Raw genomic sequence first — 23,402 nt, forward strand, 5'->3', positions numbered from 1 at the left:
GCAGCCAAAAAGCAAAAGCCACCACCTCTCCACTAACTCTGCCCCTGCCACCCAAGTAAGGAGTGAGATTATGCCTCGCTTTTGTCTTCAGCTGCCTACTGTGGTCTTTGACACATGGCAGGGGTCCAATATATGGTTCTTAATAACTGAATAAATGAATGTGGGACAAGATAAGAGGTAATTAGGCGACAGGTTTAATGCGACTCCAGAACGGAAAGTTCTGCATTTACTTACAAAGAATTGAGCAATTTTATATCTTTCTACTGGCAAAAATTTGACAGCATTTGATGTAAAACAAATCAGGGACTAGACAGATGTCCTATAGAAACTCTCACACATGTATACAAGGATGTACACACTGTCTGAAACAGTGAAAGACTAGAAACAACCTAAATGTCCACCAGCATAGGAAGATATATAATTAATCATGCTATATTCATAAAATAGAATACGATACAGCAGTAGAAAGGAATGAAACACCTACACACATTTCGACATGGTTAGGTGCCAATAAACATAATATTGAGAAAGTTGCACAATAATATATATGGTACAATACAATCCATTATACACAAAATACACAAAATATATTGTGTATATATTGTGCTTGGGAATGCACATATATATATATATATATATATATATATATGTAGTACAAATAGGAAGAAATGCATGGGAGTAATAAACATCAAATCCAGGATCCAAGGTATTTATTGGGGGGAGGGGAGGAGATGGGCTTGGGAAGGTTAATATACAAATGTTAACTGCATTATTCTTTGTGACTTTTGTTTATATTAAATATTGCATCTTTGAAGAATTATGGACACTGTAAATTACTATCTGCTCAAATGGACTTAAAAGTGTGAAACAAACAAACAAAAACCATTTAGCATAAACCTGTTATTTTAACATAAACACCAGAGAAGGCCCAATATAAGTTTTTATATTATTGACTGAATAAATGTGATAAGATATTAGAACTCCATGCAATTGCTCACATTTCACATTTTTAACCTACAAATGGCAATTTCATAAGGTACATCACAGAAGAAAATGTCATAAGGGAAATGCAAAGTTCTGCATTTAGCTATAAAACCAATCAGCCTCACATGTTCCTGCTCTCGTGGTATTACAAGCAGAATCGGATCCAGTTCTGGGACTCGTATCTTTGTAGGATGTGGACAAGTGTGTGTCAAGAGAAGGGTGAGCAGAAGTGTGGTCAGGACATTGGGATTCTGCTAATCATGGACCTAAGGATCCACTGAGGGATCTGAGGATGCTTATCTGGTGATGGGATAACTTATTGGCGCCAGTGTCTTTCTTTCAATGTTTGATTGAATGAATGAATGAACTATTATCTGAGAATGTAGATACATTCTTCATAGCTTCAGAGGCCAAACATGTTAGCAGCTGGAAGGAGGGGATTTTTAATGCAACCAAAGTAAGAACATCCTAACAATTACAACCATCCCAGGAAGGACTGAACAGTTTGGTTAGGTAGTAAGTTTCCTAAAACTAGTACTAATCAAGCAGGGCTATAGAGAACTCTGTTTGGGGAGTTAATTGGACTTTGAGTTCCAAAGTCTTCTCTCACACTATGAGAACCAGTGCTTCTTAAGCCTGAGTGAGGAACAGAATCCCCTGGGGGGCTTGTGAAAATACAGGTTGCTGGGCTCTACCCTCAGAGTTTCTGAGAGAGCAGGCTCCGGGAGGTGCCTGAGAATTAGCATTTCTAATAAATTCCCAGCTGATGCTGATGCTACTGGTCCAGAGAGCACACCTTGAGAACCCCCCACCTTTTCTTTTTTTTTGGCCGCACCATGCAGCATGCGGGACCTTAGTTCCCCGATGAAGGACTGAACCCGTGCCCCCTGCATTGGGAGTGAGGACTCTTAACCACCGGACTGCCAGGGAAGTCCCAAGAACCCCTGTTCTTAAAAAAAGAAAAAAGGTAAATTAGCTTACATTAAGGTTTTTTGTTTTGTTTTTTGAGCTTTCTTCAGGCCATTAGAAAAGACTGTGCTTCCCTAAATTACTCACTGCCTCCAAACAGACTTCCAATTGTCATCGTCTTCTAAAGAGAACAATGCATAGTAACTGATGCTTTCTCCAAAGGCCTTTGTAGGAAGCCATGCTCTTTGCTGTGCTTTAAGAATATAAGGACGGGGCTTCCCTGGTGGCGCAGTGGTTGACAGTCTGCCTGCCGATGCAGGGGACGTGGGTTCGTGCCCCGGTCCGGGAGGATCCCACATGCCGCGGAGCGGCTGGGCCCGTGAGCCATGGCCGGTGAGCCTGCACGTCCGGAGCCTGTACTCCGCAACGGGAGAGGCCACAACAGTGAGAGGCCCACGTACCACCAAAAAAAAAAAAAAAAAAAAAAAGAATATAAGGACACTGGGATTCTTTTCAGGTACTGATACTAAATTTCCCTCCATCCATTTTCATTCCATCTTCTGAACCCTCCGTAACCAAGGGCCCATGTTTTTAAGATAACTGGCCAGAATTAGAAATGAGTCTGGGACCAAAACAGAGTCGTTTAACCCACAGAAGGATCCAATCTGGCTTAAGCCACATTCATGGCCAGGCCAGGTCTGGCAATGTTACCGGCCACTGACTCTGGAACGTATCCTTGTCAAGTACTGCTTTGGGGAAGGAGAAGGAAGAAGTGCCAAGAATTCTTTTTTTTTTTCCAACTCAGAGGGAAAAATGTAAAACCTGGATCTTGAACGTGTTTCCGAAGCAGATAAACAAAGCCCAACCAAAATTTTAAAATCGCATTTGTTCACTGGCCCGAGACACTGGCCCGAGACAATTAATATCTGGTTTAGCACTCAGTAAATAATTATTGAGCTGCTATATATTCCTGGCACTGTTTTGGTACCTAGGGATACAGCTGTAAATAAGACAGGCAAATGCCAAAGACAGAAAAATTTATAACATATGTCAGGTAGGAAGAAAATACAGCAGGTTAGAAAAGCCTATGCCTTTCATACAACCACCATCCCTTGGTGCTTATTTGTTACCCAAATCCTAATGCTTAAAATAAACTATGCTTACTCTGGCAAAAGCAAATCGTCAACGATAGAATATGGGTTACTGTGGTCTGTCCCTAAGCCGCTTTTCCTGTATCATTTGAAGAAAATTGCAGCTATTAGTAGTGAAGTCCTTGGAAATCATTTCTAGTTCACTTGAAAGGTTCAGCTGCATAAGAACATGTTTAAATAAACAACCTGGAATAAATAGTGGTTAAAATTTCACCCGTATGTAATCAGCAAGCTAGCTTTTTTCATGCATAGTCCAAAACTTTTTTTTAAAAGCAAATGTCTTCCGAAGGTCACAAAATGGATCTTAGGTGGTTTGTTGAAACTGTTTCACTGCAAATAATTTTTCAAAGGAGTCAGCTCTGGGGGCACATGAGTTCTGATTTAATCAGGTTATCTTAGCCTAAAGAACCCACTAAGCTCCTTAATTTTAGTCATTCTTGCTGCAAGTTGCAGGTGTGTAAGAAACACAAGAGATGGAGCTTTTGCATGAAATATAATTTTAGTCCTGTTTGGTCTGAAGTAAGTCATTACTGCTTTTGAATCACAATTATAGTTAATAAGAGCTCCCACTTATTTGATCAACTGACCATCTACTGCCACTGACCACCTACTACTACTGAGCACCTACTGCACGCCAGGCACTACTGAACATTAATTATGTACCATGCATTTCGGATATTTTGTTTTTTATTTCATTTATTATACCAAGCATTTTACGTACACTATCTTAAACACAACAATGCTATCAGATAAACGTCAACCATCATCATCATCCCTATTTTACAAATAAACAGGCTGAAATTCAGAAAAATTAAATAACATTCCCAAGGTCGCATCCAGTTAGTATGTGGCAGACAGAGTAGGAACTGAACCCCAAAGCCTTTCTCTTTACGCTCTGGTTCTGCTCCTGCCCCCAGCAGCTGAGAAGGTGGGCTGGATTTTGTGTGGATTAGCAAAAGTCATTTATTCCTCAAGAAACTTTGCTATCATTTGCCAGAAAATTGTCAAAATTACTCTATAAATCTATGGCAACTACTATGTGGCGGGTCCTCGGATAGCTGTGCAAAAGCAGAGCCTTGGTCAACCTTCACCTGACGCCAGGCTGCCCCCATGAACGTCTGCAAGACAACACGGTGAAAAAGCATGGCATAAATTGTCTTCATGTCCAGCCACGCACATGGTACAAGGCCTGGGTCTCTCTCCCCTCCTCCCACATGATGCGATGGTGTGGGTTTGGGGACTGGGAGAGGAGTGAGTTATAAACAGTCTTAGAAACAGGCATTAAAAGCAGAGTTTTCAGGCTGACCAACATTTACAAGCAGAGACACGGTAGTTGTGTTTATGTGCCTGTGTGTGAGTGCGTGCTAGCATGTGTGTGTGCAAACGCTTCTTTTGAGAAGGAAGATGATAGTGTACAAATTAGTTAAATGATACACGATGTTCAACTTCAAGGGAAAATGCTTAGTAGCTTCCGTGAAATAGTCACTGATAACATAGCTGCAATAATCAGCCACAGTCGTCATCACTATGCACCAAAGGGCACCCTACTCCCTAGTTCTTCTTTTTCCCCACATCCCACACTCCCGACTAGCCAAGGATGAAACAGTCATTCTTCTCCTTTTCACACACAAGGCCCTCTCTAGAACTCAGGGGGGCACTTTCATTAAACTGCAAGTCATTACTCTTCTCTGAATATAGTTAAATTCATTTATCTCTATCTTCAATGAGAAAGGGAAGGAAATTAAGCAGGAAAGACAGCACAATGCCTTCAAGAATGGTGTATTCAAGGTCGAAAGCCTGCCATAATTGAGTTAAAAATAATAAACGAAAATAACTGTGAGGAAAGTGTGCCTGCTTTGCAAAATACAGTCCAGCCTAGAAGTCTTCATTAAATGTTCCAGTGCACACAGTGTGTTAGTGTGCTTGAGATTCTGTGAGATACCCTACCGCTCATAAATACTGAAAAGGGACAGTTGCCATGGTAACTAAGTGCTATTTAATGAATGCAGAAGAGCGGAAGCTCATAGGATAGTCTTAAATTGCCAGAACATGAGTTATTGCTGCTGCTATAGGCTTGCAAGTAACTCACATGCCATCTTCTCTAATAAGGTTTTTAACAAGTTGGCCAATTTGACTGGTCTCTGTATTTACCACATGATACCACAAGATTCTGTCTCGACACTACATGAAAATCATAATCCTGATTTCGTCCTCCTGACTCTAAGCTCCAAGATATCCTACAGAAATGGGCCAAACATTTGCATAGGCAATGTGTCCTTAAATTTCAAGCTCTGACCCAAGCAGTGATGTGTTAGGGCACATGGCTCTGTCACAAGCAATAGGCACTGGCTCAAAGGGCTGTCACACTCAATACAGCAGACTCTTTTTACTTCCCAAACAGGTGAATGCTCCGCATGCACCAAACGCAGTTTGTTTTGATTGTGCAACGACACAGAAGAGCTATTGTAGCTGATTTCTGCAGGAACTTTTTACAGGCTAGTAACGTCTTAGGTAACCTTTCAACAGTGTCCAAACCTTCTCTACAGACGCCCACTCTCAATCCTCTCTCAGCATCCAGCACCACATGTCAGATAACCTCACCCTGGAATCATCGGCTTTTTATAAAGAAAAAGAAACATGGCTGCACTGCCTGTCTTTCCCTTGATCTCCTTCAGCAACTTTAATGCAGTCCATTTTTAGGGTTACAGATTGTGTTGCAAACATACTTCTACATGCCATTAATAAGTAATGAGAATTAGAAAAAAAAAAGAAGGGAAAACTTCTGTGTTCCATGAAGCCAAATATCATTAGCAAACGCATCCATCCTCCAGAGGCTGGCTTTTTCTTGCATAACCAGAAGCTTGAATGCCCTGGTTGGGTCCCTTGGCTCAATGTGGGCTGTGGGCGCCCCCCTCAGGCTCTGGGGTGAAATGCACATTGTTGTCATTTGACATACTAACTAGTCAGCAGGGCAATTAATTGCTTTTGCTAAAAACCTTTCAGGAAATTTCGAAGGAAAATTCTGTTCAAACTTTAATGTTGTGGTCAGACAGAAAGCCTTCACATCACCAGCCTTTAGCTAATATTAAAATTAGATAGGTAAAATCAAAAGGAGTATCTTGCAAGAAAAAAAACCTACAGATATATCTATTTGTTCATTTGATTAAATGATGCTTCTTCACTAGATGAGCTCTCTTTAAAATTGCCTGTGTCTGTAACGAACAAGATTAAAACTGGAGATAGGCAGCCCACGACCTCTTCATCCTCCAGTCCCTTTCCACAGCCTGAACCTGTGCTTTCTGCTTGTAATCCCTGGCCTTAACTGCCTCCACCCAGACCCTGCTACCAATGCCTCAGTCTACCTCACCTCCATGTTTAGCCTTGACTCTCAGGGTCAGAAGCCTCATTTCCTCTCCTCTCTAACGTGACCCTAGGTCCTATGCCAATGACTGCACTAGTGCAAGAATGATCTTTCCTCCCTGGGCTTCCGCGGCACCTTGTTTCTGCCTCCCACGTGATATCCTTAACACATTCCTCCTGAGGCTGAGACCCTTTGACTTTATCTCTTATCTCCTCTCCACAGACTGTCAGCTTCCCAAAGGCAGGGCCTGGCTCTTGTACAGCCTTGACCCTCATACCTGGCTCTCAGCGATGCTCCTTGCTGACTGAATGAAAGAACCAGGAAGATAGCTCTCTGTTAACTTCATTTTCTTCTCTTATTTATTACAAGAGCTGCTTAAAAAGCTAATTGCGCCCCAACCTCAAAAATGAAGGGAACACAAGGAAAAGAAGACCCGTGAAGCAGTTCTTTCTTCTTTTCTTAGAGAATCCTTTCTCCTTTATTCATCTTCATTCATTTCAACAATTATCGATAACCTGCAATACGTTAAAAGTGTGAGGAAGGGCTTCCCTGGTGGCGCAGTGGTTGAGAATCTGCCTGCTAATGCAGGGGACACGGCTTCGAGCCCTGGTCTGGGAAAATCCCACATGCCGCGGAGCAACTAGGCCCGTGAGCCACAACTACTGAGCCTGCGCGTCTGGAGCCTGTGCTCCGCAACAAGAAAGGCCGCCATAGTGACAGGCCCGCGCAACGCGATGAAGAGTGGCCCCCGCTTGCCACAACTAGAGAAAGCCCTCACACAGAAACGAAGACGCAACACAGCAAAAATTAATTAATTAATAAAAAACTAAAAAAAAAAGGGAGGAAATGCTATTCTTCTTACTTTTCCTCTCACTATAATTGTTGCTGAATAAAATCTTTCCAATTTTGCTTTATGTCATTTCTTTACTTTTCCTCAGCTTTATTGAACTGTAATTGACATATAGCATTGTGTGAGTTTAACGTGTTGATTTAAAAAAATAATTAATTTATTTATGGCTGTGTTGGATCTTCGTTGCTGCGTGCGGGCTTTTTCTCTAGTTGCAGAGAGCGGGGGCTACTGTTGGTTGCGGCGCGCGGGCTTCTCATTGCAGTGGCTTCTCTTGTTGCGGAGCACGGGCTCTAGGTGTGCAGGCTTCAGTAGATGTGGCGCACGGGCTTAGTTGCTCCGTGGCAAGTGGGATCAAACCCGTGTCCACTGCATTGGCAGGTGGACTCTTAACCACTGCGCCACCAGGGAAGTCCCTAACACATTGATTTGATATACACTTACATATTGCAAAATGATTACTGCCAAAGCACCTCCATCATGTCACATAATTACCATTTCTTTTTTGTGGTTAGAACATTTAAGATCTACTCTCTTAGCAACTTTCAAGTATATAATAGAGTTTATGCCATGTCTTAATCACATCAATCTTCCATACAGTGTGGAACCTGTATCCTTCTCACTCACCCCTTCAACGTTTATTGTGTTTCTACTCTGTGCTGAACTGGGTCAGACTCTGGGGTTGTAGAATCAGTTAAAACATAAAACTAGAGCATAATTCCCCACTCCTTAAGTGTGGGCTGTGCATAGTGACTTCCTTCTAAAAAGTACAATATGGAAAGGGGAAGAAACGACTAATTGTACAGTGGAGAAAACAGACGCAGCTGATCCAGGTCAACGACGACAGTGAGAAGTCACGTTGATAGTAGGTACCCTTGAAAGGTTGTGATGGAAATAGTACTTTGCCTCTATGGTCTTCCTCCCCAAACCCGTAACCCCAGGCTAATAACGTCAAAAAAAAAAAAAAAAAAAGGAAATAGACATTCTGCAAAATACCTGACCAGAATTCCTCAAAACTGTCAAGGTCATCAAAAATAAAGTCATAAACATACAGAACAGACTTGTGGTTGTCAAGAGGGAGGGATGGAGTGGGAGGCTGGGATTAGCAGATGCCAAGTGTTATATACAGAATGGGTAAACAATGAGCTCCTACCGTGCAGCACAGGGAACTATATTCAGTATCCTGTGATAAACCATAATGGAAAACAATATAAAGAAGAACATATATATGTGTGTGTGTGTGTGTGTGTGTGTGTGTGTGTGTGTGTGTGTGTGTGTGTATAACTGAATCACTTTGCTGTACAGTAGAAATTAACACAACATTGTACATCAACTGTACTTCAATAAAAATAAGAAAATAAAGTCAGAAAAATTCTCAGAGACCAAAGGAGCCTAAGGAAACATGATGACTAAATGCCATATGGTGTCCTGGATGAGATCCTGGAATGGAAAAAGAATATTAGGCAAAAACTAAGAAAGTCTCAATGTATGAACTCCAGTTAATAATATCATATCAGAACTGGTTCATTCATTGTAGCAAATGTATCAGAGTAATGTAAGATAATCATAACGGCAACCCACTGTGGGGCATCTGGGAGTCTCTGTGCTAACTCTGCAACTTTTCTGTAAATCTAAAACTATTCTGAAACAACACGTTTATTTTAAAAAATGGAATTAAAAAAAAAAAAAAAAGGGCTTCCCTGGTGGCGCAGTGGTTGAGAGTCCGCCTGCTGATCTGGGGACACGCGTTCGTGCCCCGGTATGGGAAGATCCCACATGCCGCGGAGCGGCTGGGCCTGTGAGCCATGGCCGCGGAGCCTGCGCGTCCAGAGCCTGTGCTCCGCAACGGGAGAGGCCACAACAGTGAGAGGCCCGCGTACCGCAAAAAAAAAAAAAAAAAATGGAATTAGACTTCAAGAATGTTAACGAGGGAGAAAGACAGTGAATAATAAAGGCTGTGACGCAGCATGGTCGGTAGGCGTGCGGCATTCCAGAGAACGCAGTCTGCGAGGCGAGGAGAGGCAGACCGTCACGGCCGGTGGGGTAGTGGCTGGAGACAGGGGGAAGCTACGGGTGACTTGCAGACAGTTAGTGAAGGCTTAAAATATTATCTCGCACCATACAGGTCCTCCTTGAGGTCATCAGCATAAATTTTGGTTAGGAACAGCCAGCTCAGATGAGCAACTTTCTCCTAACAAGCGGGCCAAGAGTAGAGAAGGCTGGTGCATTCAGTTTCTGTCAAATTCTCTCTTTTGATATGAACTATGATAAATGCACTTTCTCCTTCTTCAAATATGATTCCTTTTCAAAGGTGAGGGAGAAATGAGAACACTCAAACTGTCCGGTCTAATTCCTAGCAAGGTGGAGAGCCATGGGAAGGCCATTCCCTGTGGATCTTCTTTTTAACCCTACACCTGGGTATCTCCAGCGGTACCAGCCTTAGTCTCCTCCGCTGTTGTAAAGTCTGAGGACAACACCAGCTCAGGTGTAAAGCATTGTCTTCCTTAGACAACTGGACAAAGAAAAATGACCTGAACTCAGGGTTGTGAATAAGTCACTTCCTTTACTTACCACATATATTGTTGCTTGGAGGATATTTATAGGCTGTGATTATGTCTCTTTGAGTCATGTTTTCAGACTATATAAATTTAGACCACTCTCTCACCAGTGTTAGCTACTGATTTCTATAACATTCTTTGTCCTCCTTTTCCTAGTCAGTTGTTTCAGAATAGCCCTTAATGATCCAGATGTTTAGTTCTTATTCTTTTTTAAGATCTACATATTACCTGCTTAATTTCCTTCATTTCTAGCCTAAGAATAACTAACTTAAGGTCAAGCTAAAAAGCCTCTGTGCTTTTAAGTTTCTATCACTTTCACTTATCGGTTCTCTAGTATTTCTTATATAATATCTGTCCTTCACTTTGTAACAGTAATGATAACAGAAAATTAAATATTTACATTTTTATATGTGTCTTTTAGGAAAATGATACATATTGGCATGTGATTACTAGTGCTGAGTCTTCTCTATTGATGTCTGCTTATTGTGTATAACTAAGCGCTAAGATTAGAAAACCAGCACAGCCCAAGAGCCTGATGTGTAGATCCTGTTCCCAGCTCATCAGTGCCAAGCTGGAGAACCCAGGCATGTCATTTAAGGTCTCTGAATGTCCGTCCACTCTCTCATCTGTAAGATGAGATATTAATAATTTTTATGCCTACTTCAGAAGGCTTTTGTTACAATCTCATGAGAAATGCAAAAATGTTTTGTAATCTCAGAAATTACTAAGGTTATTTTATATTTATCTAGTTTGGCTGGAGGCAGATGAACCACAGGATTCTATTTCTCTGACTCTCGGAGACTTTTAAAAAACTGGAGACCTTTTTGTTTTTCTTTTCCTGTTTTAATGTCCTTTTGAAATACGGAGAAATATTATCTTTACTTGGGAGCATGTGTTGAAATGATCTAGCCCTCTTTGGATTTCTTTGACTTATATCTTGCTTCTGCGACCCTTTAAGAATTTTCTCTAAGCCACCGTCAGAATTCTTTGCACTATCCTTCTTCATCTTTTTCAGTGTGAAAACTGCAGAATGTGAGAAATGGGATAGAAGGGGTGGTTAAGAGGAGCCTCCCTAGAATAATGAATCTGGAAGAACACAGGCATACCTCGGAGACAGTGCAGGTTTGGTTCCAGAGCACTGTAATAAACTGAGTATGACAACAGAGCCAGTCACATGAATTTTTTGTTTTCCCAGGGCATATAAAACTTATGTTTATACTATACTGTATCTATTAAGTGTGCAGTAGCATTGTGTCTAAAGAAACAATACACATACCTTAATGAAAAATTATTTTATTGCTAAAAAATGCTAACCATCATCTGAGCCTTCGGCAAAGTCCTAATGTTTTTGCTGGTGGAGGGTCTTGCCTGAATGTTAATGGCTGCTAACTGATCAGAGGAGTGACTGCTGAAGATTGAGGTGGCAGTAGCAATTTCTTAAAATAAGACAACAATAAAGTTTGCCGCATTGATTGACTCTTCCTTTGATGAAAAAATTCTCTGTAGCGTGAAGTACTGTTTGATAGCATTTTACCTACAGCAGAACTTCTTTCAAAAGCGGAGGTAATCCTCTCAAACCCTGCCTCTGTTTTAGCAACTAAGTTTACAGAATATTCTAATTCCTTTTTTGTCATTTCAACACCTTCACAGCACCTTCATCATGAGTAGATTTCATCTCAAGAAACTACTTTCTTTGCTCACACATGAGAAGCAACTTCTCATCCATGAAAGTTTTATTATGAGATTGCAACAATTCATTCACAACCTCAGGCCCCACTTCTATTTCTAGTTCTCTTGCTATTTCCACCACATCTGCAGTTACTTCCTCCACTGAAGTCTTGAACCCCTCAAAGTCATCCATGAGGGTTGGAACCAACTTCTTCCAAACACCTGTGAATGTTGATATTTTGACCTCTTCCCATGAATCACGAATGTTCTTAATGGCATCTAGAATGGTGAATCCTTTCCAGAAGGTTTTCAACTGACTTTGCCCAGATCCATCAGAGGAATCACTATCTATGGCAGCTACAGCCTTATGAAATGTATTTCTTAAATAATAAGACTTAAAAGTTGCAATTACTCCTGATTCATGAGCTGTAGAATGGGTGTTGGATCTTCAGGCATGAAAACAATATGAATCTTCTTGTGCATCTCCATCAGAGCTCTTGGGTCACCAAGTGCATAGTCACTGAGCAGTCATATTTCAAAAGGAATCTTTTTTTCTGAGAAGTTGCTCTCATCAGTGGGGCTTAAAATATTCAGCAATATCCACAGATGTGCTGTCATCCAGGCTTTGTTGTTCCATTTAGAGAGCACAGTCAGAGTAGATTTAGCATAATTCTTAAGGGCCCTAGGATTTTCAGAATGGTAAATGAGCATTGGCTTCAATTTCAAGTCATCAGGTACATTAGCCCCTAACAAGAGAGTCAGCCTGTCCTTTGAAGCTTTGAAGCCAGGCATTGACTTTTCCTCTCTAGCTGTGCAAGTCCTAGATGGCATCTTCTACCGATATAAGGCTATTTCATCTACACTGAAAATCTGTGGTGCAGTGTAGCCACCTTCATTAATGATCTTAGCTAGATCTTCTGGGTCACTTGCTGCGTTGCCTTGTGCTTTTATGTTACGGAGATGACTTCTTTCCTGAAACCTCATAAGCCAACCTCTGCTAACTTCAAACTCTTCTTCTGCAGTTTCCTCACCTCTCTCAGCCTTCATAGAATGGAAGAGAGTTAAAGCTCTGGATTAGGCTTTGGTTTAAGGGAATGCTGTGGCTGGTTGGATCCTCTATCCAGACTACTAAAACTTTCTCTGTATCAGCAATAAGGCTGTTTCACTTTCTCATCATTCATTCGTGTGTTCACTGGAGTAGCACCTTTAATTTCCTTCAGTAACTTTTCTTTTGCATTCACAACTTGGCTAAGTGTTTGGTGCAAGAGGCCTAACTTTCAGCCTATCTCGGCTTTCAATTTGCCTTAATCATTTCTAGCTTTTGATTTAAAGTGAGAGACATGAAACTGTTCCTTTCGCTTGAACACTTAGAGGCCACTGTAGGGTTCTTAACTGGCCGAATTTCAATACTGTTGTGTTTCAGGGAACAGGGAGGCCCAAGAAGAGGGAGAGAGATGGGGGAACAGCCGTTTGGTGGAGTAGTGAGAACACACACAAGTTCACTGTCTTACAGGGGCTCAGTTCGTCCCCAAGCAATTACAGTAGTAACATCAAAGATCACTGATCACCACAATCAATGTAATAATAATGAAAAAGCTTCAAGTACTGCAAGAATTACCAAAATATGATGCAGAGACACAAACCGAGCAAATGCTATTGGAAAACTGGTGCTGATAGACTTGCTCCATGCAGGTTTGCCACAAACCCTCAGTTAGTTAAAAACATGGTATCTGTGAAGTGCAATAAGGTATGCCTACATAGACGTCTGTTTACTACAACATAACCCTTAATAGACTTTGAATAAATGCATATTCGGTAAAGGTAGAAGGTCTTATCGTATCCCTGTTTGCACACACACGTGTGCATGCACACACACGCGTGCATGCACACACACACACACACGCAACGTTAAAGTATGTGGGATTTTCTCCATTACAGCTGCAGAGTTTATGAAAAACAGAAATCAGGATGCAGGTGTTGTCTGTGCCAACATCCTATAAGGAGAAATTAACAAAGCTTCAGCTTCTATTGAATACTTTTCTGAATTGGTGGAATCAGCCAAACCTGCGATACTCACATAGAATTATGGAAATTGGAAACAAAAAGCCGGAGTCTACTGGAAATGACAGGCTCAAGATGAACTCAGCTGGAAAATTTGGCTAACTAAAAGTGACATCCTTTGTGCTGGAATTTTTCTATCTGGAAGCTGTAAAAAGGCTGTAATTATTTCGAGTTTTCAATGCAGCCCTTTTCAAACTAAGCCTTTCCTTTTCTTCATTGCTCTGCACCTTTCCTCCATGTGAACTCAGGCGTTTGCCAAGCACTAAAGTGGGAAATTCATACTGGTTTTATACACACATGCATTTCCAGGGAATGGGAAGCAACACAACTTTTACATTCTCTATGCCAAGGAAAACAAAAGAATGTTTGTACATCAAAACCTTTATCTTGTGCATAGGCTCAAAATACCCGAGCCTGGCTAAATAAATCACCTAATAAGAAATGGTTGATTAAGGCCAATGAAAATTTCTTTGCAAGTTAGTGCTTTTTCTCCATGGAGAAGCCAATACAAAAACTTAGACTTACCTTGTGGCTTTTGGGTCCCAAATCACAATGTCAGCATCTGAGCCCACAGCTATTTTTCCTTTTCTTGGATACAGATTAAAGATTTTAGCTGCATTTGTGCTGGTAACTGCCACAAACCAGTTTTCATCCATTTTGCCACTGTGCTGTAAAACAATTCAAGGAAGAAAATACATTTCTTTTTCTGATAAATGATAAAACACTAAAAATCTCCTGTCAATCAAAGTACAAGAATTTTATCTTTTAGAACCAAATAAAATTGCACCTAATTTCTTATATCGTGAAGCCAAACGCACCTGTGAATACTGATAAATCTTAAACGATCATAATGATAATGATGGGGATGAATGGGGTTATATATGGAAGCCTGAAGATAAGTTTTCAGAAACCTACCAGCTTAACAAAACAGCCCCATTAATTTTTCCCATTCTTTCCAAAATCACAGACAAGAGCTAAATATTGGTAACAATATTTCCAATTCTTGTTTAAAGTTTACTACCACCACCTACTACATTTATAATCTAGGCCTAAGATTTATGAGATGATCATGTAGACATTATGTGGAATATTACAGAGTTAAAATAAGATAGACCTATAATTCAGGTGACTACGCGTTTAGAAATCAACTAAGATTCAATTTTGTGCTACTGAAATTTACATGAACCAACAGGCATGGACTGTCTGCTGTAAGAGATTTTAATATGGACAAACTTCAGTGGGATGTGATCCCTCTAAAATGATTTGTTTTTAAATGTTGAGAATTCATCCCTATGTACATTTACATGGCAAGAGCATCCTTAAGGTTTATTTAATTATCAAAGAGTCCTCATCTCATAAAAACATTAAGAACCATGTCCTGAAAGTAATTTTCCCCTAAATAAACCATCTGAATGTTTCAGAAAATAACATAGGCTCCTGTATATTATGAAGAGGTATCCGATCACTTTAAAGCCATTTATACACTTTATATATTATGAAAATCTGCTGTAATGACGGTACTCATTGTAATTCACACAAGTTCAAAGTGAAAGGTTGGACTGTTATCAAGAAAGTCTAGGCTTCCAGGAAGATGGCGTAAGAGTAAGACGCAGAGATCACCTTCCTCCCCACAGATACACCAGAAATACATCTACACGTGGAACAACTCCTACAGAACACCTACTGAACGCTGGCAGAAGACCTCAGACCTCCCAAAAGGCAAGAACCCCCCCCCCCCCCCCCCCCCCCCGTACCTGGGTAGGGCAAAAGAAAAAAGAATAAACAGAGACAAAAGGATAGGGACGGGTCCTGCACCAGTGGGAGGGAGCTGTGAAGAAGGAAAGGTTTTCACACACTAGGAAGCCCCTTCGCGGGCGGAGACTGCGGGTGGCGGAGGGGGAAAGCTTCGAAGCCACGGAGGAGAGCACAGCAACAGGGGTGCGCAGGGCAAAGCGGGGAGATTCCCGCACAGAGGATTGGTGCCGACCGGCACTCACCAGCCCGAGAGGCTTGTCTGCCGCCCCGCCGGGGCTGACGGGACTGGGAGCTGAGGCTCGGGCTTCGGTCGCAGGCAGAGGACTGGGGTTGGCGGCGTGAACACAGCCTGAAGGGGGTTAGTGCGCCACGGCTAGCCGGGAGGGAGTCCGGGAAAAGGTCTGGAGCTGCCGAAGAGGCAAGAGACGTTTTCTTCCCTCTTTGTTTCCCGGTGCGCGAGGAGAGGGGATTAAGAGCGCTGCTTAAAGGAGCTCCAGAGACGGGCGCGAGCCGCGGCTAAAAGCGCGGACCCCAGAAACAGGTATGAGCCGCTAAGGCTGCTGCTGCCGCCACCAAGAAGCCTGTGTGCGAGCACAGGTCACTATCCACACCCCCTTCCGGGGAGCCTGTGCGGCCAGCCGCTACCAAGGTCCCGGGATCCAGGGACAACTTACCCGGAAGAAAGCACGGCGCGCCTCACGCTGGTGCAACGTCATGCCTGTGTCTGCCGACGCAGGCTCGCCCCGCCCTCCGTGCCCCTCCCTCCCCCCCCCCCCCCCCCCCGGCCTGAGTGAGCCAGAGCCCACGAATCAGCGGCTCCTTTAACCCTGTCCTGTCTGACCGAAGAACAGACGCCTTCCGGCGACCTACAAGCAGAGGCGGGGCCAAATCCAAAGCTGAGCCCCTGGGAGCTGTGAGAACAAAGAAGTGAAAGGGGAATCTCTCCCAGCAGCCTCAGAAGCAGCGGATTAAAGCTCCACAATCTACTTGATGTACCCTGCATCTGTGGAATACATGAATAGACAAGGAATCATCCCAAATTAAGGAGGTGAACTTTGAGAGCAAGATTTATATTTTCCCCTTTTCCTCTTTTTGTGAGTGTGTATGTGTATACTTCTGTGTGAGATTTTGTCTGTATAGCTTTGCTTCCACCATTTGTCCCAGGGTTCTATCCGTCCGTTTTTTTATTCTCTTAATAATTATTTTTTATTTTAATAACTTTATTATATTTTATCTTACTTTATTTTATTTTACTTTATCTTCTTTCTTTTTTTCTTTCCTTCCCTCTTTCCTTCCTTCCTCCCTCCCTCCCTCCTTTCTTCCTTTCTTTCTTTCTACTTCTACTAATTCTTTCTTTCTACTTTTTCTCCCTTTTATTCTGAGCTGTGCGGATGAAAGGCTCTTGGTGCTGCAGCCAGGAGTCAGTGCTGTGCCTCTGAGTTGGGAGAGCCAACTTCAGCACACTGGTCCACAAGAGACCTCCCAGCTCCACGTAATATCAAACGGCGAAAATCTCCCAGAGATCTCCATCTCAACACCAGCACCCAGCTTCACTCAACGACCAGCAAGCTACAGTGCTGGACATACTATGACAAATAACTAGCAAGACAGGAACACAACCCCACCCATTAGCAGAGAGGCTGCCTAAAACCATAATAAGTCCACAGACACCTGAAAACACCACCAGACGTGGACCTGCCCACCAGAAAGACAAGATCCAGCCTCATCCACCAGAACACAGGCACTAGTCCCCTCCACCAGGAAGCCTACACAACCCACTGAACCAACCTTAGCCACTGGGGACAGACACCAAAAACAACGGGAACTACGAACCTGCAGCCTGCAAAAAGGAGACCCCAAACACAGTAAGATAAGCAAAATGAGAAGACAGAAAAACACACAGCAGATGAAGGAGCAAGATAAAAACCCACCAGACCTAACAAATGAAGAGGAAATGGCAGTCTACTTAAAAAAGAATTCAGAATAATGATAGTAAAGATGATCCAAAATCTTGGACATAGAATAGACAAAATGCAAGAAACATTTAACAAGGACCTAGAAGAACTAAAGATGAAACAAACAACGATGAACAACACAATAAATGAAATTAAAACTACTCTAGATGGGATCAATAGCAGAATAACTGAGGCAGAAGAACGGATAAGTGACCTGGAAGATAAGATATTGGAAATAACTACTGCAGAGCAGAATAAAGAAAAAAGAATGAAAAGAACTGAGGACAGTCTCAGAGACCTATGGGACAACAATAAATGCACCAACATTCGAATTATAGGGGTTCCAGAAGAAGAAGAGAAAAAGAAAGGGACTGAGAAAATATTTGAAGAGATTATAGTTGAAAACTTCCCTAATATGGGAAAGGAAATAGTCAAGTCCAGGAAGCACAGAGAGTCCCATACAGGATAAATCCAAGGAGAAATATGCCAAGACACATATTAATCAAACTGTCAAAAATTAAATACAAAGAAAACATATTAAAAGCAGCAAGGGAAAAACAACAAATAACACACAAGGGAATCCCCATAAGCTTAACAGCTGATCTTTCAGCAGAAACTCGAAAAGCCAGAAGGGACTGGCAGGACATATTTAAAGTGATGAAGGAGAAAAACCTGCAACCAAGATTACTCTACCCAGCAAGGATCTCATTCAGATTTGATGGAGAGATTAAAACCTTTACAGACACGCAAAAGCTGAGAGAGTTCAGCACCACCAAACCAACTCTACAACAACTGCTAAAGGAACTTCTCTAGGCAAGAAACACAAGAGAAGGAAAAAACCTACAATAACTAACCTAAAACAGTTAAGAAAATGGGAATAGGAACATACATATTGATAATTACCTTAAATGTAAATGGACTAAATGCTCCCACCAAAAGACACAGATTGGCTGAATGGATACAAAAATAAGACCCATATATTTGCTGTCTACAAGAGACCCACTTCAGACCTAGAGACACATACAGACTGAAAGTAAGGAGATGGAAAAAGATATTTCATGCAAATGAAACCAAAAGGAAGCTGGAGGAGCAATTCTCATATTAGACAAAATAGACTTTAAAATAAAGACTATTACAAGAGACAAAGAAGGACACTACATAATGATCAAGGGATCGATCCAAGAAGAAGATATAACAATTGTAAATATTTATGCACGCAACATAGGAGCACCAACATAGGAGCACATAAGGCACATAAGGTATTTATGCACCCAACATAGGAGCACCAACATAGGAGCACATAAGGCAAATACTAACAGCCATAAAAGGGGAAATCGACAGTAACACATTCATAGTAGGGGACTTAAACACCCCACTTTCACCAATGGACAGATCATCCAAAATGAAAATAAATAAGGAAACACAAGCTTTAAATGATACATGAAACAAGATGGACCTAATTGATATTTATAGGACATTCCATCCAAGAACAACAGAATACACATTTTTCTCAAGTGCTCATGGAACATTCTCCAGGATACATCATATCTTGGATCACAAATCAAGCCTTGGTAAATTTAAGAAAATTGAAATTGTATCAAGTATCTTTTCCGACCACCATGCTATGAGATTAGATATCAATTACAGGAAAAGATCTGTAAAAAATACAAACACATGGAAGCTAAACAATACACTACTTAATAACAAAGTGATCACTAAAGAAATCAAAGAGGAAATCAAAAAATACCTAGAAACAAATGACAATGGAGACACGACGACCCATAATCTATGGGATGCAGCAAAAGCAGTTCTAAGAGGGAAGTTATAGCAATACAATCCTACCTTAAGAAACAGGAAACATCTCGAATAAACAACCTAAACTTGCACCTAAAGCAATTAGAGAAAGAACAAAAAAACCCCAAAGTTAGCAGAAGGAAAGAAATCATAAAAATCAGATCAGAAATAAATGAAAAAGAAATGAAGGAAACGATAGCAAAGATCAATAAAACTAAAAGCTGGTTCTTTGAGAAGATAAATAAAATTGATAAACCATTAGCCAGACTCATCAAGAAAAAAAGGGAGAAGACTCAAATCAATAGAATTAGAAATGAAAAAGGAGAAGTAACAACTGACACTGCAGAAATACAAAAGATTATGAGAGATTACTACAAGCAACTCTATGCCAATAAAATGGACAACCTGGAAGAAATGGACAAATTCTTTGAAATGTACAACATGCCAAGACTGAATCAGAAAGAAATAGAAAATATGAACAGACCAATCACAAGCACTGAAATTGAAACTGGGATTCAAAATCTTCCAACAAACAAAATCCTAGGACCAGATGGCTTCACAGGCGAATTCTATCAAACATTTAGAGAAGCGCTAACGCCTATCCTTCTCAAACTCTTCCAAAATGTAGCAGAGGGAGGAACACTCCCAAACTCATTCTACGAGGCCACCATCACTCTGATACCAAAACCAGACAAGGATGTCACCAAGAAAGAAAACTACAGGCCAATATCACTGATGAACATAGATGCAAAAATCCTCAACAAAATACTAGCAAACAGAATCCAACAGCACATTAAAAGGATCAAACACCATGATCAAGTGGGGTTTATTCCAGGAATGCAAGGATTCTTCAACATACGCAAGTCAATCAACGTGATACACCATATTAACAAACTGAAGGAGAAAAACCATATGATCATCTCAATAGATGCAGAGAAAGCTTTTGACAAAATTCAACACCGATTTATGATAAAAACCCTCCAGAAAGTAGGCATAGAGGGAACTTTCCTCAACATAATAAAGGCCATACATGACAAACCCACAGTCAACATCGTCCTCAATGGTGAAAAACTGAAAGCATTTCCACTAAGATAAGGAACAACACAAGGTTGCCCACTCTCACCACTCTTATTCAACATAGTTTTGGAAGTTTTAGCCATAGCAATCAGAGAAGAAAAGGAAATAAAAGGAATCCAAATCGGAAAAGAAGAAGTAAAGCTGTCACTGTTTGCAGATGACATGTTACTATACATAGAGAATCCTAAAGATGCTACCAGAAAACTACTAGAGCTAATCAATGAATTTGGTAAAGTAGCAGGATACAAAATTAATGCACAGAAATCTCTGGCATTCCTATACACTAATGATGAAAAATCTGAAAGTGAAATCAAGAAAACACTCCCATTTCCAATTGCAACAAAAAGCATAAAATATCTAGGAATAAACCTACCTAAGGAGACAAAAGACCTGTATGCAGAAAATTATAAGACACTGATGAAAGAAATTAAAGATGATACAAATAGATGGAGAGATATACCATGTTCTTGGCTTGGAAGAATCAACATTGTGAAAATGACTCTACTACCCAAAGCAATCTACCGATTCAATGCAATCCCTATCAAACTACCACTGGCACTTTTTACAGAGCTAGAACAAAAAATTTCACAATTTGTATGGAAATACAAAAGACCCCGAATAGCCAAAGCAATCTTGAGAACGAAAAACGGAGCTGGAGGAATCAGGCTCCCTGACTTCAGACTATACTACAACGCTACAGTAATCAAGACAGTATGGTACTGGAACAAAAACATAAAGATAGATCAATGGAACAGGATAGAAAGCCCAGAGATAAACCCACGCACATATGGTCACCTTATCTTTGATAAAGGAGGCAGGAATGTACAGTGGAGAAAGGACAGCCTCTTCAATAAGTGGTGCTGGGAAAACTGGACAGGTACATGTAAAAGTATGAGATTAGATCACTCCCTAACACCATACACAAAAATAAACTCAAAATGGATTAAAGACCTAAATGTAAGGCCAGAAACTATCAAACTCTTAGAGAAAAACATATGAACACTCTATGACATAAATCACAGCAAGATCCTTTTTGACCCACCTCCTAGAGAAATGGAAATAAAAACAAAAATAAACAAATGGGACCTAAAGAAACGTCAAAGCTTTTGCACAGCAAAGGAAACCATAAACAAGACGAAAAGACAACCCTCAGAATGGGAGAAAATATTTGCAAATGAAGCAACTGACAAAGGATTAATCTTCAAAATTTATAAGCAGCTCATGCAGCTTAGTAACAAAAAAACAAACAACCCAATCCAAAAATGGGCAGAAGACCTAAATAGACATTTCTCTAAAGAAGATATACAGACTGCCAACAAACACATGAAAGAATGCTCAACATCAGTAATCATTAGAGAAATGCAAATCAAAACTACAATCAAATATCATCTCACACCAGTCAGAATGGCCATCATCAAAAAATCTAGAAACAGTAAATGCTGGAGAGGGTGTGGAGAAAAGGGAACACTCTTGCACTGTTGGTGGGAATGTAAATTGATACAGCCACTGTGGAGAACAGTATGGAGGTTCCTTAAAAAACTACAACTAGAACTACCATATGACCCAGCAATCCCACTACTGGGCATATACCCTGAGAAAACCATAATTCAAAAAGAGTCATGTACCAAACTGTTCATTGCAGCTCTATTTACAATAGCCCTGAGATGGAAACAACCTAAGTGTCCATCATGGGATGAATGGATAAAGAAGATGTGGCACATATATACAATGGAATATTACTCAGCCATAAAAAGAAATGAAATTGAGCTATTTGTAATGAGGTGGATAGACCTAGAGTCTGTCATACAGAGTGAAGTAAGTCAGAAAGAGAGAGACTGTATGCTAACACATATATATGGAATTTAAGAAAAAAATAATGTCATGAAGAACCTAGGGGTAAGACAGGAATAAAGACACAGACCTACTAGAGAATGGACTTAAGGATATGGGGAGGGGGAAGGGTAAGCTGTGACAAAGCGAGAGAGAGGCATGGACATATATACACTACCAAACGTAAGGTAGATAGCTAGTGGGAAGCAGCCGCATAGCACAGGGCGATCAGCTCGGTGCTTTGTGACCACCTAGAGGGGTGGGATAGGGAAGGTGGGAGGGAGGGAGACGCAAGAGGGAAGAGATATGGGAACTTATGTATATGTATAACTGATTCATTTTGTTGTAAAGCAGAAACTAACACACCATTGTAAAGCAATTATACTCCAATAAAGATGTTTAAAAAAAAGTATAAATAAATAAGACAGAGAATGAATTTTAACCTCATCTAGTTATGGAAAACATGGAAATAATAACACATGCCTTTTCTAGACCACACTTCCAGATTACAAAGATGAGAAAGGAAAGTTAACTTTGGCAAATAAATATGTTTAGAGTCTCCTAAAAAAAAAAAAAGTCTAAGCGAAGAGAAAGAAAATAAAAGTCATCTGGGATGCTTAGAATTAGGGTAGAGGTAGCAGGGGGTGGAGAGGACAATTGGTAGAAGATAGGGCTGTAGAGATGTTTTGAAGGTCCTTGCATGTAAATTAACTGTTCAAATGTCATCCAATAAGTAATGCTGAAAATTAAAGGATTTTAGAGAGGAAAGTAGCATGAACAGACCCTGGTGTTTGAAAGGCAACTCTGGTCTTAGAGTGTGGGATAGATTGTAGCAAGGCAGAGAGTGGAGGCAGGGGCACCAGCTGTGAGACTACTGCAATGATCCAAACAAGACATGGGCCTCAAAGTAGAATGGTGGACATGATGGTGGAAATAAGGAGGCATTTTGGAAATAAAATTGACAAGACCTGGTAAAACATTAGAGCTAGAAGTGAGGGGTATGTGTAAGGGATTCTGTGGTGTGAGATGTGATTAATGTGCCATTGAAGGGAGGGGTTCTGAGAGATGGGTGAGAATGGCATGACAATGGGGACCTCAGGTCTTACCAGGCAAGTCTCCACTGCTGATCTTTACAACTACACCTGCCAGCTGGCTGGATAGGCTAACATGAACATTTAGCCATTTGATTCTTCTTCATCCTCAGGTAGAAATTTTTAAATCATGAAATTAAAAAAAATATCTCTTTCTATATTTTGGATTATTATTTATGTAACCTCGTATAGCAGTTTTTAAAACATAATATCCAAAAGTTCTTTAAAAGGGGCATCTACATTTTTATATGAAAAGGAGGTATGGACGTAATAAAAATTCTTGATGTCCTTTCAATCATTCGAAGTATTTATATCAGTGACACATGAGGAACTAGGATTCAAAAACATGGAAATCAAGTAG

The 23,402-nt window shown here is 40.8% G+C and overlaps 1 protein-coding gene across 3 annotated transcripts in view; it reads right to left on the reverse strand.

The window, feature by feature from the left end:
- The window catches only part of LOC117308665 (dihydropyrimidinase), a 234,092-nt gene that overhangs the window by 175,140 nt on the left and 35,550 nt on the right, over positions 1 to 23,402 (reverse strand). For all 3 annotated transcript variants that reach the window (XM_073794654.1, XM_073794655.1, XM_019942106.3), the window contains exon 7: positions 14,065 to 14,207. In XM_073794654.1, coding sequence (XP_073650755.1) covers positions 14,065 to 14,207 — 143 coding nt within the window. The remainder of the gene's footprint in view (positions 1 to 14,064; positions 14,208 to 23,402) is intronic.

Source organism: Tursiops truncatus, chromosome 17 (assembly GCF_011762595.2).
Source record: "Tursiops truncatus isolate mTurTru1 chromosome 17, mTurTru1.mat.Y, whole genome shotgun sequence".
NCBI classification, from domain to species: domain Eukaryota; kingdom Metazoa; phylum Chordata; class Mammalia; order Artiodactyla; family Delphinidae; genus Tursiops; species Tursiops truncatus.